The 18,965-nt window shown below is 42.8% G+C and overlaps 1 protein-coding gene across 1 annotated transcript in view; it reads right to left on the reverse strand.

Moving 5' to 3' along the window:
• Positions 1–1,613: 1,613 nt before the first annotated feature.
• Positions 1,614–18,965, reverse strand: part of PCNX2 (pecanex 2) — a 161,412-nt gene continuing 144,060 nt past the window's right edge. The window contains exons 29-34 of the mRNA XM_074168043.1: positions 12,099–12,243; positions 10,671–10,901; positions 10,064–10,338; positions 8,854–9,038; positions 3,857–4,305; positions 1,614–1,787 (exon numbers count right to left, since the gene is read on the reverse strand). Of these exons, the coding sequence (XP_074024144.1) occupies positions 1,614–1,787; positions 3,857–4,305; positions 8,854–9,038; positions 10,064–10,338; positions 10,671–10,901; positions 12,099–12,243 (1,459 nt within the window). The remainder of the gene's footprint in view (positions 1,788–3,856; positions 4,306–8,853; positions 9,039–10,063; positions 10,339–10,670; positions 10,902–12,098; positions 12,244–18,965) is intronic.

The raw sequence follows: 18,965 nt of genomic DNA on the forward strand, positions 1-18,965 counted from the left end.
TGAGCTTTATAAATAATCGATTCATCAAGATCTGAAGTGAAAGAAAAACAAGAGCTTTCTCAATTTCATAAGGCAGAAAGCAAGTGAAACCAACTCCAAATAAAAAAAGAAAACCCAAAAACTGCTGCCACACAAACCATACTTGGATCATTTTATTTTCACTAGGTGTTATTTAGTTGGTACTACTTATAATCTTAAGTGTGGCACAGTAGGAAGCTCAGAACGCAACTGCGTATCGCCTAACAGTAATGAGACTTAGCTACAGCGTCTCTTGCTAAATCTTTCTTGTTAATTGGGACAAGACAGCCTGGCTGCACATCATCGTGTTGAGAATTAGAAACAATCTATGGTAGTTACAGTAAAGAGGAACAGCAAGACACTGATAGCTGCAATTTTTTTAATTAAAAAAAAAAAGAATGAGGAGAGCACGCGCATGTGTGTTTAGACTCTATAGTAGAGGATTTGTTGTAGCCTTTTGGCTTCTGAAGTAGTCATGCATTCCTGTAAATCAGTGTTTCTTAAACTTTGTGAAAGCGTGGCCTCCCTTTTTGCATCATCTGTCTTTATGCCACTATTAAGTTGGCAGCAGCTCAGTTTCTCTGGGGGAGTGAAATCGGAATGATCTGTAATTACTGGCTACAAGTGTTTATGGACACTGAGCTGTGTCCAGCAATTAAAGGCATTTAGCTGTTCCCTTCCTAAGACAAACACTTCCAGACAAGATTTAACAGCCTGCTTTGCACTCTCCTGTCCTTCAGGAGGAGTCCCCTGGGCCTTTTGCAACTCTCAAGGGGGCTGTTCCCTGGAATTTGAGAAATACTGCTGTAAACCAAACAGGAGCACAAGATAATGCCTAAGAGCAGATGTTTACGCAAAGCTGCTTTCTTTGCAAATAAGGTGCACCGTATGCTTTGAAGGCTTTCCATGCACTGGATGCTTTCTTTTCTCACATTTGCCTTTTGTTAATCTATGTAGCATGGCTCATTGGCACAATATTTCAATATGGCTGCATGCAGTATATCGATCTGTGATGCCGTGTTGCTATTGAGAACTGTCACCTGCATAAACATGTTAAAATAAGAGATTTGCTGTTGGAAAAAAAAAAAAATTACCAGATTTAGCTCTAATGTTACAGTACATGTTGTACTGTCCTTTTACGTATCCATTGTTTCTGTTCAAAGCTGCCTTTTGCTATATATTATATATCAAATGCCAATTAGTTTGCATGCAATCAGCTGTTTAGTTGTGGCAGGAAAGAGATGTCTTGTGTGCTTTTCACTGAGTTGTATTAATATTTCCCACTGTATTCATCTGTGATTCCAACTGTTCCAGGGGAAGGAACATTAAACAGGTTGTGGTCATTGTTGTAGGATTTACAAGAACCTGAGATGAAGTGGCACTGTGTGTTTTTTTAGGACATCTTCCTACCCATGCCAAGGCCTTTAGCTGAAGAACATCTGCCCCGTAGTGTTCTTGTGTAAAAGTTAGAAAAATAAACATTTGGAGGTTGCTTGTTACATTTGAAAGAACCTAAACCCATGTGCAGCTCCCTGACCTAACTCTGTCTTTATGTAATTCTATGAAGCGCGTGGCCCTTACGCTGGGAGCACTCCTTACTGCTCCTCAGACAGGCTCTGCTGAGAAGCGGTGTCTTCCAGGGCCATATCTTCTTGGCTGGCCCTCCTGCACTCCAGGTTCCGACTCATGAACATGGCATGGGCATGACCTGCCTCTCGCTGCCGTCTAGGTTCTGTACCATCGCTTGCTTCGCAGGTCTCAGTGAGTTGCTGGAAAGAAAGAAAGAAAAAGTCAGCTGGTTTAGGGAATTTCTCAGTAACACTTCAGCTAGTTTTTGAAGTGAGGTGAAAAAAGTTAAAAATGGATTTAGGAATGTCATTCCGTGAAACTGCATGGGATTCTTAACATGCATTATTCACAAGGGACTTCTGAAGAGGTACTTGTCACACTTTGTCGAACACATGAATTTGGAAAGAAAAGCAGACCAGGAGCTAGAGGTTTAGTACCACAGACGTACATGTATAGAGAGCTGTAAAGTAATTTGGACTGAAAAGGACTTCTGGAGGTTATCCAGCCCAAACCGCTGCTCCAAGCAGGGCTGACTTCTTAGAAGTTAAATGGGGTTGCTCTGGGGCTTGCTATATACACCAGATTTTAAATCCAACTTACAAAGAAACCTTTTCATCAAAACTGGAATGCAATTATCAGTCTGAAAGTGTTATGCGCAGTGTCGCCCCTTTGTAAGGAGTCCATTAGTATGAAAACTTTCCAGACCTGGGCTATGTTAACATTTAAATAAAATACTTCCTCCCTACCGCTTTCAGATAGGCACCTGGACTCTGAGCAGTTACTTTGGCCAGGACTCACTTCATCTAAATTTAACCGTGTAGCCCCAGTGCATCATCTAGGATGGCAATGGTTGGCAGAGAGATACCGGTGTCCCAGGGGAAGGTTTCCTCCCGACAGCTGTAAGGATGAAGTGGATTGTCTTCTCCACCGAGTACAGAGGCCACACCAACTCTCTGCTGAGACTTCATGCCCAAATTTCAGATGGCTTACAGTTAGAGAAGGTGAATCCTACCATTAGTACTCAGTATTACAGACTGACTGAGTTCTTGCAAACTAGGCTGTAAACTCTTGAGAGTTGGAATTATGTCTCGTCATCTGATATGTTCAGCTGTACATGTAGAAATATTATTAATGCTCATTAGAGTAATAAAGCAGGATTGGACCCAGATGAGTAACATTCAGTCAACTTCTGTTGAAGTTCATGGCAAAACTCCAGGGAGCTGTACCATACACGGTATTTTTGGGTTGAGAGCAAAATACACACAGGCTAAGGAGCTTTTTTGACTTGGGGTTTGGAGAATTCTTTGAAAATTAGGGAAGTTCTACGCAGTTCAGAATGATAGTAGCAGGAAAGTGTTTTGGACTTTCATATCCACAATTTTCTCATTGCCAATTTGGTTTCCATTTTTATAGGGCAAATGTGAAAGTCAGTCGCGATTATGTTGTCACTCAACTTCTAGTTGCCGTTGCCCTTTATCTCTAATCCATCTTCTCACATTACTGCTCCGTAGAGCTGAGGTGAAAGTTTCAAAATTCAGGAAAGCAACTGATGGTAACCAAAGTTAAATAAATATACTTAAGTAGACAATAAAACAGTAACACCACTATGTGCATTGAATTTTCCAGGGAAGATGGGAATAGAACCGGAACCCTACTGGGAAGAGGGCTGGAAGTTCTTTCTGTGCACTGCTTTGCTGTTAGAAAACAGTGAATCACAGGGCACGCAGGTTTCCTTTGGGAAATATTTCCTACAGCTTTCCTTTAACTAACCCTTTCAGCAACAAGGTTTTCAGGTCCGGGATTGGATTTCTGGTCAGAGAGAGGGACAGAACAAGGTTCAGTGGAAACTGTTCCTCTTTGTACAAATAATTAAGTCCTGTGTAAGCAAGCAAGGAAGGAGCTATTTAGTCTGCTTATGACGGTACTCATCACCTGGGCTGCAGAAAACGGAGATCCAAGTCCCTGGTCTGAGTGAAAGGAAGAGAGACTTTGCCTCAGTTTGCAATTTCAGGTGCGTGCTTAACAGCTAACGGCCAATTACTTACAAATACATCACTCCCATAAACACACTAATATTAAACAGTCTCATTTTCATTGTGATGCAGCAAAATCCAAAACAAATACCAAAATCCTGACATTGTTTTGGAAGACTGTTTTCTGACCAGTGAGAAGGCAGAAACCAAACGGTGGTGAGGACGGTTGAAGAACCCGCCAGGAGAGCAGCAGAAGTAGCTCACACTTAGTGCTGCCGTTCTGGCTGCAGCCTTACCCGAGCTGCTTGACTTGCTGCTCTGGCAGATGGACCCATGGCAATATTCATACTGCTGGAGGACTGGGTGTCACTGGTGTTACCTCCGTCTGCAGCTGAGAGCCCAGAAATCACCAAAGCGCTTGAAAAACTTCTCTTGCCGAAGAGCAGGCTGAGAGTTGAGCTGGTGGAAGAGGCCAGGCTGGACCTAAGCATTGCCGCAGCTCGGTCCTGCACAGTCAGCTGCCCAGCACCAGGAGCAGCAGGGGACTGGGAAAACACAGATGTTGCCGAGTTGTGAAATGACAGCTGACTGCTAGAAAGCCTTTGGGCAATTTCATGGGCAGATGTAGATGTTTGGATGAAAGGCTGGCGGCTTTCTACAATTGGTCCAGAGTGACCTGAAGCAGGGGGCCTTTGGTTTAAAGCAGTGTGCGCCTGGATGGACTGACTCCTGGGTTTTCTCCTGCCTTTAAAAGAAAGATTAATAAATTTAAGTAAGTAAGTGGCATCCCGATGAACACCATGCTATTGACAGTGTCCCGTGTGTACATATTACTATTGGCATATTATTACTGGTTTTATCAGCATAAGAATCCCAAGAATAACAGAAATAACAAATTGCTAAACCCATGAACTGTTCTGTGCTTTCTGCTACAAGGGTTCTGGCTTTTAGTCAGAGTAGCTGCAGTGGTTCTGCACTGAGCCAAAAGAGAGGAAAATAAGATGCCCCAAGGAAAGTACTTCCTAGGCTGACCCCTATTCTGCCATGTACATTTTAACCTGCCCAGTGAGTGACTGAGCGTCATGTTGCTGTACCTCCGTTCCCCTTTGACAACCACACTAAAGTAGGGGATAAATATCCACCTTAAATGGCTTGGTATAATTCAATGCAAAAATAAAACAAGAAAACCCCTGGGAGTTAAAACAATTAAAAAGATTAAAAAGAATTATTCCTGGGTATGGGGAAAGAGAAATTGAGAATTCAGCCAAGTGGAAAACTACAGCATTCAAGCCACAAGACAGTTTTTAAGACTAATATTAAACTATATCTGAGTTCCAAGAGTAATATTTACAGTATATCACAGACTAAAAAGATGTGAACACCTCTAGTTAGGGTAGTCTATTGGAGGTCTGAATGAGACCCACATAAGGCTCTTGCCCCATTCTGTGAAGTGTCTCGGTGCAGCCACTGTTGGATACAGAGAGTAGGTCAGATAAGCTATTTTGACATGTCTAGACAAATTCTATCTTCCTGTACATATACACCCCCATTTTAACATTTATATCAACACCTTACGTCGTTCAAACAAATAATTTCTGTATTTCTTATGCTTGCATAGTTAAATAGGCATAGAATGAAAAATAAATGAACTTACTGGCCTGTGAACCCACCGGATACCTGCTCGCACCCAGGCACCTCCAAATGGCACACCGCGGGCTGGCCTGTGCCACGGGCCCCCAAAGAGTTTGCTGTTTTGTGCAGAGAGGCTCCAGGCCAGGCTTACGCAGCAAATACCCAGGCACAAAAGCGCCTGCTTGGCTTTTTTGCTTTCCAGGAAACTCCAAACATTAACACCAGCTGGCAGTTTGGTTTCCTAGCTATGGCTGTAGGGTAGAGAGTTGATGCCAGAAAATCTGTTGAGAGCCATCAACGCAGAAACAAGTTTTGCTGGCAGCCATTTCCAGGTTGTTGGTAATTTTTTTTTCTTTGTTTTTTTCCCCAATACCTGAATAATGGAGGTGAGGGAAGCACTGAAACTCCTCCAGATAGTGAAATTTTGCAGGCATAAAGGAATAAATCCCACAATGTCTTCCAGAAACATGATTTTTCTGAATTCATGAGAGTTCCAGTAATGCAAAATTTCACATCCAAATTGTTGACATTATATAGTTGAAATACACTGGTTTTACATCTCCAGACCTGCTTTCCAGAGGCTGGTATCATTAGCCCCATTTTTTCAGGAGCAAAGAGAATTTAGGTAACTTGGCAGAGAGTCAGGTGACAGAGCTGGGCCACAACCAACTGGAGCTCTTTAGCTGGACTAAAACCTAGTTGGTTTGGCAAGCACTGGACACTTTCCCATCCCACTTACAATCTCTCTCTAGTTCTACTTTTATACTCCAAACAATAAAAAAAATCATTTCCCCAAGCTGGCATGCAAAGCAGCATCCTCTGCAATAAAAGCCCCACGATCTCCCCTTGAGAGCAACGGGCCAGATGCATGTGGCTCCTGTGTGCCACGTCGCCAGCGTCCTTGGCCCTTCGGACGTGACCAATAGGGAGGGCACGCGCTGTGATGGGGGTCAGGCCTGGCTGCCACGCGTCTGGCCCCCGCAGGGATTCAGGTTCTTCGGACTCCAGGGTTTTGTTTAAGTGCTTTGGTTTCTGCATCTGATGGTTATTTTAATACGTTAGCCTTTTTAAATAAAAAAGAAGGGACTGGAATTAAGAACAGAGGGGCTGTGGTGTGTTAGTTTGTGCAGGGGCTAATCTGGCCAAACATCTGTTTGTGATTTAAACTGCCAAGCTGACCCCTGTCCAAAAGTATTCTGTATTCATCCCAAAGGCAGTGGTTAGAGCATTGGACAGGAGACCACCCGCGTCTACACATAAATAACTCTGTTCCTGAAAACACTTAGGAAACAAAGGCTGTTCTATAAACTGCATCATGAAATAAGGACACTTTGGGGGAGAACCCCACACGTTTCCAATGCTCCCGATTTTGGTCACACTTTTATATAGGGCTTTCATTGCATTTTGCAGACTCAGTGGCACCAGGCTGCAAAATGAAATATGAATTATGAAAACATTAAATGCACTTGATTCATAGATTATGAGTCTAGAAGGGATTGCTGTGATCATCTAGTCTGCTGTGCTAAATAGCATGGGCCATAGAACTTCCTGGAATTAATTCCTGTGTGATATTACTAATTACTACAATTATTTTTAAGAAATGCATCCAATATCTCCAATCATGGAGAATCCATCTTAACCCTTAGTCACTTGTTTCATTATTTATTTACTCTCACTGTTAAAAATGTGCACTTGATTTCAAATCTGAACTTGTTTAGCTTTGTTGTATCCACGTCTCCTCGAATCAGCTGTCTTTGGTCACCTTTTGTTGCCCAGGTAAGTACTTATAGACTATGATCAAAGCATCTTTTACAATACAGATTGTTTGAAAGCTCTTAATCTTTCACTACAGGATGTATTTTCCTGATCTTTGATCATTTTTTGGCTCTTCTTTGAACTCCCTCCATATTAAAATTGCCCTTCTTAAATGAGGGCAGTAGGACTGTGCGCGCTTGGCCAACAGTGTCCTGAACCAACGTCAGGTTGACAGATGAGCGCTACCCAGGTCACCCTCTCCATTCTGCTTTTTTTATCAACAGGCATAGCATAAATTCTTTCCCAGTCCTCCGGTATCGCCTTAGTGTCCCGGTACTTACTGAAGATCAAACAGAGCTTGCTTTGTAACCAGCTCCCTTAAAAACCTTCTTGAATGAGAGTCGTTTGGATTTGCTCAATTAAGCATATAGCTTTGATAGCCCTTCTTTCATGTTCTTTGTAGCTGTTAGGATGGAAGGAACTACTTCATGATCAGATCATAGAAATAGATCATCTGCATTTTTCCCAATACAAACCAGGCATTTCTTTTCTCATTTCTATGTTATTGGCAACTCTGTTTTTCTATATAGTGACGGATGGAGATGGCTGTTCAGATTTCTTTTGCTTTTAATATTCTTTTAAAACCCACTTTTGTCTTTTTGTCCCTAATGATGCTAGCCAGAAACTTCTCCTTGTTTCATTCTCTCTCTTATCAGCGGTCTCTCAGGACTGAATACTCATTTGCATTTGCTATTTTCTACTTCCTTGCATTTGTTGTGCATTTCTTCATTTTACCTCAAAGCCAGCTTGCTTTTCTTAACTAAGTGTGACCTTCTCTCTTGATTGTGGTTTTCCGGGCACCCAATACATTCTTTTAAACAACTCGCAATTAACTTTCATTCTTGTATGGCATGCTCAGGATCATTATTTTACAATTAAGTTTGCCATTCTGATTACTGCAGTGTCAAGTTATGAGTATGCACGTGGGGATTCTTCTAACGTTAGACTCAATTAAAAGCAGCAGTTATTTTATTCTTACAACATGATTTATATTCAGGGCAAGATTTTCTCCAGTCCTGTCCATTATCTGTAATGATAGGTCAAAATTGTCTAACGGGAAACAAACAAGTTTCATACCCCTCTAGTTCTCTGCTTTAATTTATACAGTGATACCACAGCTTGTTGAAAGATTGAGTTAATTTGCTTTACATTACAAGTCCTGATCCCACAGTGATAGGTCTCACAGTGACCCACTGCCAAAGTTCATGTATATTTCCAATGTGAAGGCTGGTAGTTCTACCTTGCGAATATGTCTGAAGTACTTTTGAATCCGTAATCTAACATGAGAAGGGCTCAGCTGTTAGTTGACAGAACGATTGGCAACTTTTAATTTTCTCCTGGTAACTGCTGTATAGACATAAGAAGTTATTTCCTATTTGTTTGTTCTCCAAATGCACTGATGAACAGCCAAACCAATTCCTCGAATAAATCGTCATGGTCCTTCCAAGATAATTAAGATTTTTGCATAGTTTCACTTCTGCTGTTCCAGCCAACAATAAGCACAGGTTCGTTCTGGTACGGGCTCCCTACATCGCACACGCAGACTCCCTCCCGTCTGCATTTCTCATTCTGGCACTGGTAGTGGCACCTCCTAATCTAAAAATTACACATAAAGGAGTTTGACAGTGGAACCTTTGGTGAATCACATTTGTCTTATACCCTCCCAGTAAATACCCGGAACGCTATCAGGAAGCCATCTCCCACACGTGCTTGGTCATTAGAAAAGACAAAGCTCTCTCTTTCTAAAATTAGTTTTCCACTGGTTATGAGCATGCCCCAAAAGCATCTGCCTACACAGCCCCTCAGGAGAAGACCACAGAAAAAGACAAGTAAATTGCGCAAATACCTGCACGCTGGTGGACCTCTTGAGATGAAGCTTGTAACTGAGGGGTTCCATCTCTGGTGGGTTGTGAGCTACTGCACTGGCTTGAATTGCCCGTGGAATTGCTGCTAGATGAAGACCCCCCTCCACTATCCGCCTCTTCAACGTTACCTCTCTCGTGGTGAGCTGCATGGCAGTCCTTCCGCATTCTGTTTGTGGGAACACATGCATGGTCAGCCATTTATTATGCATGAAAATCTTATTAGATGCCCTCAAAGCGTGTAATTGTGGTCTCATACATCTGTAGGTCTTTTGGCATTTTATGAGATGACAAAGATGATGTGGTAACCTTACTTGGAACAAAACTGTATATGATGCAAACCAAATCTTTTCTTGTCTGTGTTAAGTAGCTTTGGAGCCCTCCAAGACCTTAGGACTCTTTATGTAATGTTACAGTGGTCTCTAAAGATCAACTTTGGCACGAGGTAACCAAGTAGCAAAGAAGGGGAATGGGTTGGAGGAAAGTTAGTGGGAATGAGTTAGGTAGGAAACTAGCATATTAAGCCGCTAGATTTAATCTTGGTATTTTAGCATAGGCCTGAGCATGCAAGCTGCCTCCCGTAGTTTCTCCATGGTCCTCTGCCTCTCCTCAGCCAGACTGTTGACAGGGCAAGGGGAGGGAATGAGACAAGAGTGAGTTACTGCTGCAGGAGAAGTGCGTGTAGGAATGAGAGATGGAATGTGTTAGAAACTGATCATGCATGCCTAGGGGAAGTCAGGCAGGTTGGATGGATAGTAAGTACATTTTCAGATGTGTTCTGGTCAAGAACAATGACTTAGGGATGATCATCTCTACTGCCAAAGCTTTGGAGCATAACCCACCATAACCCACCAATAAATTTACTCATGTTCTGACATGTCACTGAGTTACAGAAAAGATACCCTTATTTACAAGGCATAAACAGTAGAATTCCCTAGAATAAGGGAAATGTCTGTAGTGCTAAGTGATTTGGTAATGAATCTTGTTAAACACATAGAAAGCTTTACTTAAAAGCCATCAATGAGTTAACAAATTTGCTTTCTGCTATATCTGTAGGGCTATTGTGTTATATTCTGAGTTATTTGCAATCAATTTTTTACTCATAGATAATAGTATGGAACTACTCTCTTTTAATAGAAAATACAGTGGAACCGAGACTGCGGGCTATCTGCATAGCCAAAATTTAACACCTACCTTAACCATTTGGATCTGAACCACTTTTTAATGTTGTCCAAACTGACAGGTCCCCCCCAAATGTTCCTCAGTTGGCTGTGCGTCCCAAGGTACGAGGTGGTTAAAGGGGAAACGTACATTGGATATCCCAGTGGCTGATCACACGAAGAATTAATTAAGTTCCGCAAGACCTGTTTATTGTTCTGGATGCTTCCTCTCTCCGGGTTGCGATTGCGTAAGAAAATCAGTTCCTGCTGCTGCCCAGCCCAAAGCCCTCTGACACATTCCTTGTTGACCTACAGGAAGGTTAAAAACATGTGGATCATGTGAAAATGTTCGGTACTAAAGGTGCAGAACTATGCAATCTAGGTACAACAGCAGTAGCTGTGTGTGCAAACACCTCATGTCTTTGCACCAAGAGATTTTACGAACTTTTTAGCTACTGGAATGTTATTTCACATACAGAAATATATGGGTCCAAAATGGAAGTCAACTGAAGAGCTCTTTTAACCTCCAGTCCCTACTCCGATAACTACAACCAACCTCTCCGTTTGGCCAGATTACTCAGAAATACTACTAGTTGTCACAGCCCTAAATTACTGCAATATTAGAAAGATTGTATATGTACCTTGATAACCTTGAAGCTCAAGTAGCTTTTGTGGAGCATGATAACTTTATATTCATCTGCTCCTTCATCTACCACGTGTCTCAGGGTTAGCAGCTCCTCTCTGTTGGAGAGTACAGCGCTGCGCCAGGCTGGGTCCCCTTCGTGACAAATCACAACCTTTTCTTCAAAAGATTGGATCGCTTCATACAGAACTGCTGGGTCCTCGTACTCATCTGGGCAGGTGAACTGGTCCTGGCAGTACAGGAAAAAGTATTGAAAAGGTCAGGTATGTTTGTGAAAACACAAAAACGATTAACAATAAACAAAATCCTGTTTTTCAAACAGTTACCAGCTGACCCCCCAAGCGACTTGCCATTTGATACAGTGTGTCTTTGGGGAGGCAGAACAATTCATTTAACAGTAACATAGAAAGCTACGATTTTTGTTTTGCTGTAACCTGTTCTGATCTCATGTCTCCACCAGACAAAGACACTTGGAGCGTGTCAGCTTATCCACTTTCTTTTTATAAAGTGGGAAACCATGGAAGGCAGGGCTTTTGGGTAAGCTGGAGGGAGATCAGGATCACCTGGGGCACTCCACAGTTCTTGTGGAAATCTTTATTTTTATTCACAAAACCCCACCAACGAAAGCAGAGACTGGGAGTCCATCAGCAGATACCACAATATTGTGTTACTACTTTAGCTGTCACGCAGCAACACGGCCAGCGATAACATTCATAAAATTACTGTGTCAAATTCTCAGATACTAATTCACAGCAGTTCCACTTCAGTTACATTCAGAACAATTATAAATATCATGCATGATAAAAGCTTATGATACTAAATCATAATGTGCCAGAGGAAGAACAAAATCAACTCCAAGCTATACAGGGGATGACCTGAAGAAATTGGAGCAACTTCAGTGGAGGTGTGCCAGATTTTTACAACTGAAAAGAGAATGGGGTCAGAAACAGCCTGACATAATCAAGCAAACAGCGGTGACACTAAGCCTTCAAACCACTCTGTCTCAGCTGTGTCTTTTAACATATGTGCATCGCTATTCACAAAAGGACTCATAAATTAACAGTGAAATTGGTCCCATCAATGTATCTTCTTTTCAGTTTAGAAACCATCTTTATAGTATCCCCGCAAGTAAAACATGACACGACTGTTAGTTTTGTTTTGATGAAAAAAGTAGGGTCAAGCTCTCTAACATGAATGGTTTCAAATGGGCAGCTAAGAGGGCACAGAAAAGACCAAGTGAATGCAAAATAAATGCCAAGCTTTTCCATGTTGGTTAAGGAAGTTTCTTACAACAAGGCAACAAGTACTGCATTTCCTGCTCTTTTTTTTTTTCCTCCTTTGGACAGTTTCTAAGGTTCCCCGTGTTTCCCTAAGAAAACAGATGCAGTAGTAAAAGTTAAAAATCAAAATTAAAGAAAGACCCTACCTGGTGTAGCTTCAGGGACATTCGGATTGCTGGGGCAACAACCTTATGCAATAGATCCATGTCTGCAAAGACCCACTCATCTTTTGCTGCTATCCGAAAGTCTCCTTTGAACAGTGCGTGGAGCCCATACAGAAAAGAGTCCAAGCTGTAAGAGAAAGGTGGCAGTCACTCCCAGAAGTCATTCCCGTCTTGCCAAGGTTTTCCAGAAGGTTTTTCTGGACTGGCCACAAAACAAGCGTGGCACCTGGAACAGAGGATGTCCTAAGGATGGGTGGCTGGGTCACAGGGTGCCTCCGGGTGCCTCTGCGGCTGTGACAAAGATACCAGGTCAGAGAGTGGCAGCTGCTCTGCAACCCCGTGCAGGCAACAGAAACTGCCCCCTTATTGGAAAGTTTATTGATTGGCCCTGTTACTCTTAGCAGCTCTCCTTGCAAAGTAAAAATTTAAAAAAAAAAAAAAAAAAAAAAGCTATAAAGTATTTTCAGCAAATCTGAGACTTTTGTCATGAAACTCAAACCCAGAGGTAAACATTAAACCGATGTACCAAGAAGAATACTAAGTTTCAGGAACTGTTCAGCAAACCCAGTGAAAGCATGAACCAACCAGCAGGCATTTCACACTGAAACAATCAGCCCTAAAGCAAATATTCACTGGGCTTCTTTTTTCTAACATAAGAAACTAGATGTAACCACTTCTGCCTGACCTTGGATGACGGTTTGCCTGGACCTAAGATTTAAGCAAGAAGTAACAGGTTGGATCAATGGGCCAAGGCCAATGAGATGAGGTTTAATAAGGCCAAGTGCCAGGTCCTGCATTTCGGTCACAACAACCCCAGGCAACGCTACAGGCTTGGGGAAGAGTGGCTGGAAAGCTGCCCAGCAGAAAAGGACCTGGGGGTGTTGGTGGACAGCCGGCTTAACATGAGCCAGCAGTGTGCCCAGGTGGTCAAGAAAGCCAACGACATCCTGGCCTGTATCAGGAATAGCGTGGCCAGCAGGAATAGGGAAGTGATGGTGCCTCTGTACAGCACCTCAAGTGCTGTGTTCAGTTCTGGGCCCCTCACTACAGGAAGGACATTGAGCTGCTGGAGCGTGTCCAGAGGAGAGCCACCAAGCTGGTGAGGGGTCTAGAGAACAAGTCATATGAGGAGAGGCTGAGGGAACCAGGCATGTTTAGTTTGGAGAAGAGGAGGCTGAGGGGACACCTCATTGCCCTCTACAACTACCTGAAAGGAGGGTGTAGAGAGGGGGGTGTTGGCCTCTTCTCCCAAGGGAATAGTGACAGGACCAGAGGAAATGGTCTGAAGTTGGGGCAGGGGAGGTTTAGATTAGATATTAGGAATAATTACTTTACTGAGAGAGTGGTCAGGCACTGGAACAGCCTGCCCAGGGAGGTGGTGGAGTCGCCATCCCTGGAGGTATTTAAGTAGACATGACACTTCAGGGCATGCTCTAGTGCCCGAGATTGTTGGTTTGTGTCTGTTTGTGGGTGGGGTGGGGTGGGGTGTGGTTGTGGGTGTTTGGTTTGGTTTTGCTGTTGGTGTTCTGGGATTTTGTGGGGTTTTTTTGGTTTGGTTTGGGTTTTTGGTGGTTTTTTTGTTGTTGTTGTTTGTTTGGGGGTTTTTTTGTTGGTTGGACTCGATGATCTCAAAGGTCCCATCCAACCAAAAATATTCTGTGATTCTGTAAAAGATACAAAATTGAGTGGTTGTTAGAAAATGGTTGCACGAGAGCTTTGTGAGGGGAAACAACCAGCCTTCAGCTCCAGCCTGCACCCCGAATCACGAGCTTCCCCCGACGACACCACAGCCACTTGTATAATGCTGATGTTAGGACTGCCGTCCTAACCCTGCTCTGAAGAAGTGATCTTGAAATTGAGGAAAACAGAACCATCTGTTAAAAACAGGCATCTCTTGCAAACCCACAGGACATGGTTTCATCTACCTGCCAAGATTTTACTCACTCTTACAACAGTTGATTTTACAGATTGTAAAGGCTCTGAGGGGAAGCTGCATTAAGATGTTAGCAGTTTTCATTACTGCTCAGGCTTTCTCCAGAGAATGCATAATCTTTCCACATAATCGAGCTTTCTTAATTATTTTAGGAAAAGAGAAAAAGTCTTTTAAATTTTTTCTTTTCTCTGAGAGAGGGAGAAGAGAGACTGGGAGACTGCTTGGCCTAGCTTCAGCTCAGACACATTCTAATTTTGCCCTTGGTGGGTAGCATGTTTCAGAAATTAAAATGGAAAGATATATATGTTGTTACCAGAAGAACAGCTGGATACCGATTTTCTCCGCGAAAGCACCGAGTAATACAAATCAACTAATCAGTGGGATGACCAAGGCCAGTTGGGGGAGGCAGGGCTGCTGTCGCTGCTGGGAACATGAAGAGTATGGGGAAGCTCTTGTGAATTCTTAACTGATTTGCATTTATTAGTACTAAATTAGGTATTAAAACACGCCTGTGTGAGACTGGCGCTTACACTCAGATCTTCAAAACATTGAAGCACTGACTTCAATGGGAGTTATGTGTCTTCAAGGAGAGGGTCCTGATCCTCACTGACTTTCAATCAACCATCTCCACAGTTTAGAAAATCATAATATATCCAAATCCTGCTTAATAGCTAGGAAAGCACCAGAATAAGCCAGCTGCGGGGGGGAATGGTGGGTGCAGCCAGTGTGATGAAATATATGACTATCACCTCCTTTGAAATGGCTTGAAATCAGGAAGGGTCTTTTCACTTGCCCACCCACTCAACAAATATCCAGCATAAACAGCTGAATCCTTGCCTGGAAAAGAGACTTCTGTATCTAAATATTCTTCCCAGGATGAAACTGTAAAATCTACCCTGAACTCTGCACCTGATGATGATCTGTAGTATAGTTTTCCCCCACATAACACCAGAAGAGCTGGCTGGGATGAAGGGAGGAGCAGGCAGGAGAGAGAACTGGTTTTTACATCATTAGAGGCTCCCAAAGCCAAATCTGAACACCAGACCAGACAAAGAGTTTGCGTTTACATCAAAGTGCCTTATAAGCATCAGCACATGCTAAAGCCGCTGCTGCGAACAGCAGCATCTGCTGAAAGCAAGGCCAGGCTTCGGACAGCTATGCAAACCGCAGCTGAGCATCAGCAGAGGGAGCGGAGGGAAGCACGTACAGCTCTCACTGTGCTTAGTTAGGGAAGACTCAGCCATTTCTCAGCCCTCTGCACAATAAGTTCTCTAACCAGCATTTTTTAAGAACAAAAATGACTGGTGCAAGGAGCAAAGCAGTGGTGGCAGTAGTTGTGAGAGGCTGAGAGTCAATTATTTTATGTAACGTATTTTCCACCAGAGAGGTCTGGAGGAGATTGCTATATTCACAAAACCAGGGACATCTTTTATTCTCCTGCCAATCGTAATGAGGCTTTGGGGTACATTCCGCCTATAACGTGACACTATCTCACGCCATTACTTCTCTAATACGCAGCCCTTAATCCACATAAGATACAGCTGCTGTTATTCTTCCCATTGTTATGCTCTCTCCTGAAGACGCTAATGAGACTATAAGGAAGCTGTAAAGCCAACAGCTTTGATCTCAGGCCTGACTCAAGGTTGTTGCTGCTTTCTTGGCCCAGTTTTAACCTACTTCAATTAGTAATCTGCTGTAGTTAGAGGCTCATTCAAAATATTTTAAAAACTAGTTAAGGCAAATGAACATGCCAAAGAAATGGCATTCATGAGGAAGAGACATAACTACTATTTCTGGCAACATTTCTAATCCTCTGAGCTAAGAACCCAAAAAGCTGCTGTCACAACTGTGAGCTATTTTAGAACAAGACTAGTAGGTGTGTGGGAACGTCGGCCCCTCGAACGTGCAGAAAGGAGAGGATTAAGTAGCACCACAAATACCAGAGGGAAGGCAACAGAGCCAAAGCAAATACTGCCTCCGACTGCACTCCTTACGGTGCTCCAACAGCTGAAACTAAAAGCATTTGATGCAAGACTGCAAACAGTAGGGATGAAGACTAATGAGCTAGTGAACATATCTGTGTGTATTTTGCACACCAAAACCCATTTTCTGGCTGCAGTTTATAGACCTTTCCCAATGTTAACTTGCCTGTGAGCTGGTAATGACCTGAATGTTGTAGCTCACCTGAATGAAGTATTTTCAATGCTAGCCCTTCTGAATTTGATATTTTAGATGATAGTGGTTGTGAGCTAAGGGTCAAACGTTTCTCCCCTGCTTCTGCTCAGCTCTGGCAGACATAGAGATGCACTGTCTGCTTGAACTCCCACTCCCAATGCAGCATCACCGGCAGCACTGTGACACCATGTCCCGTGCCCTACACCTCTGTCCCCTCAGATGCTGGGCAGGGCAATGTGGTGGCCAGGAGGGATGGAGCAAGTGGTGCCAGCTGCTTCCCCAGGCTTCAGTGTGAGCAGAGGTTCCTCTGGGCAGAGCCGTTCCTTGGAGTGACCCTCTGTCCATGCTGAGCGACAACGCCCAGAAGGAGCTGAGGGGACCTGAGCATCCAGGCTTGGTAGTGTTGCAAGTATCTGATGAGAGATGCTTTATGAAGAGATTTTTATATTTTTCCAAATTTGAAACATATACTAAACGTTTCTTTATTGGTAGGTCTAGTGGCTGAATAGGATTATTAAGTAATTTTTTACAAATGCATACCTAAACATATCACTCATATTTGAATAAATGAATGGTAATGTCATGTCATTCTTCAAATTGCATTTTGTGCAGGATGCCTCCTAATGACAGTTTAAAAGAGCAAGTGATTTGCATAGCAATGATCTGCCTTCTTAATGAATGCCTTTATTGTGTAATCTAGTGTTAATGTTGGGTTGCTACTGACATTTACATGAACAGGTACACTGAATAATTATTTACATACATTATATAAGAGCATTTAAAATCTTGGTGACATTTACTGATTAATAGATTAGACAAAATCATGTGTAAATGACTGCAAATTGATAGTTTACATACACAATGTAAACTCAAATCTCAATTCTGTAGTGCACAGCTCAGTGTAACATTACCTTTGCATTACCATTTCTGTGCAGCAGTTGGGTGACTGTCACTCCTCTAGACACAGCAAGGGCTAGGCTTAGACCCGAGAAAGTCTCCTACTACCTGCACAGTTACGCCTGAGAACAAACCATGGACCACAGAGCACAGATTCTTGGCTAGTGTGCTCGTGTTGGACATGTTGGAGTCGGAGAGGGACTCTTTGTCAGGAAATGTAGTGACAGCACAAGGGGTAATGGTTTTAAATTGGGAAGAGGAAAGATTCAAATTAGATATTAGGAGGAAATTCTTTACTGTGAGGGTGGTGAAGCACTGGAACAGGTTGCCCAGGAAAGTTGTGGATGCCCCATCCCTGGAAGCGTTTAAGGCCAGGCTGGATGGGGCTTTGAGCAACCTGGTCTAGTGGAGGTGTCCCTGCCCATGGCAGGGGGGTTGGAACTCGATGATCTTTAAGGTCCCTTCCAACTCTAACCATTCTATGATTCTATACCTGAAATACTTCACAGAAATAAGCGTGAGGAGGAGACAACTACAATTCTTATCTGGCCATTACATCTCAAACTCATCACGAAGCCTCTAGCAATGCTGTATACAAGACGCTTCGCAGTCAGAATTAATAGAAAGTCCTGAGATGAAGTTCAAGGTCATTTCTCAGTGCCTACCAGAGCAACCTAAATAATCTAAGATTTTGTGGTCCAGCATTCAAGTGTTAGGAGCTAACAGGGCTCCTAACCGCATGTGTTAGGAACCCTGATCTCTTACAAAGTGAGCCAGCTTCCAACAACCCTACAAGCAGTACGTCCCCCTCCTGCACGTAGCTGGCAGTGGGATTGCCTGTTATGACACCATCTCTGCAGAAAACTAAAACCCTCTTCAGCACCAGTAGGCTCCAAAATGTCCCCAAAATATCACGACACCTTTTCAAGGAAAAGGACTGTGAAACATCACCTAATAAGTGATTCCTCCAGCTTCTGAGGACCTTCAGTACTTCTTCCCCATCTGACTAACTGCAGACCTGCAGCAGCCTCAGAGCTCAGAGCGAGGATCAGCAATAACACTCTAAATCACCCTCCATAAAAGCTGCTGTATCTCCATCAAACACAGAGAGAGGGGAGGGAGATCTGCCTTCAGAGCCTAAAGTTAATCCTTCTAGCCTCAGCAGCGTTCCATGCTCTGTTCCACACAGTCTCCTTCCCCCCGGCAAGCCGTATGACTGTATTCCTATTGGAGTCTCGCTGACTTACTGCTTCTTTGTGTCTAAATAAGTTGTGAAGATTTGTGTGAAGCAGTAAACACAGTAAGTATGGTAAGAACTGCTCTCTGTGCTGAAGTAAATGTATTTGGGGGATTTTTGTTGATAAAGGTCTTGATGTCAGGGGGTAGCATACTCACCTTGTTCCTTCGTTAATAATGTCTACTAAATTGTTTTTGTGAATTAAAATAAATATATATAAATATATAAATTCTTTAAGACAAAAAGACTTCTACTTCACCAAGCTAAAGTCATGTTTTGTAGCTGTAGCAATTTTTAACTTGGATTGTGCTACTCAGATTCATTTTTTTTTCCCCAAAAATCTTTCTGACAGTTGAAAAGGTATTTATCCAGGTGCGTAAGTGACACAGTTTTTCACAGTGAAACTTTTCTAGGGAAAGCTTTTGTGAAGTAGCACTGAAAAAGATACTGACAGAAGCTTCCACTTAATCCCTCTTATGTCACAAAATACATTTAAAAAGTACAATGATTCAATACTGCCCTAGAGCGCTTTCTTAATAAAAAGAAAATCAGTACTTAAAGATACAGGATTATACAGAATGGATACAGAAAAACAGGGGTAGAGCTG

This window comes from Numenius arquata, chromosome 2 (assembly GCF_964106895.1).
Source record: "Numenius arquata chromosome 2, bNumArq3.hap1.1, whole genome shotgun sequence".
Lineage (NCBI taxonomy): Eukaryota > Metazoa > Chordata > Aves > Charadriiformes > Scolopacidae > Numenius > Numenius arquata.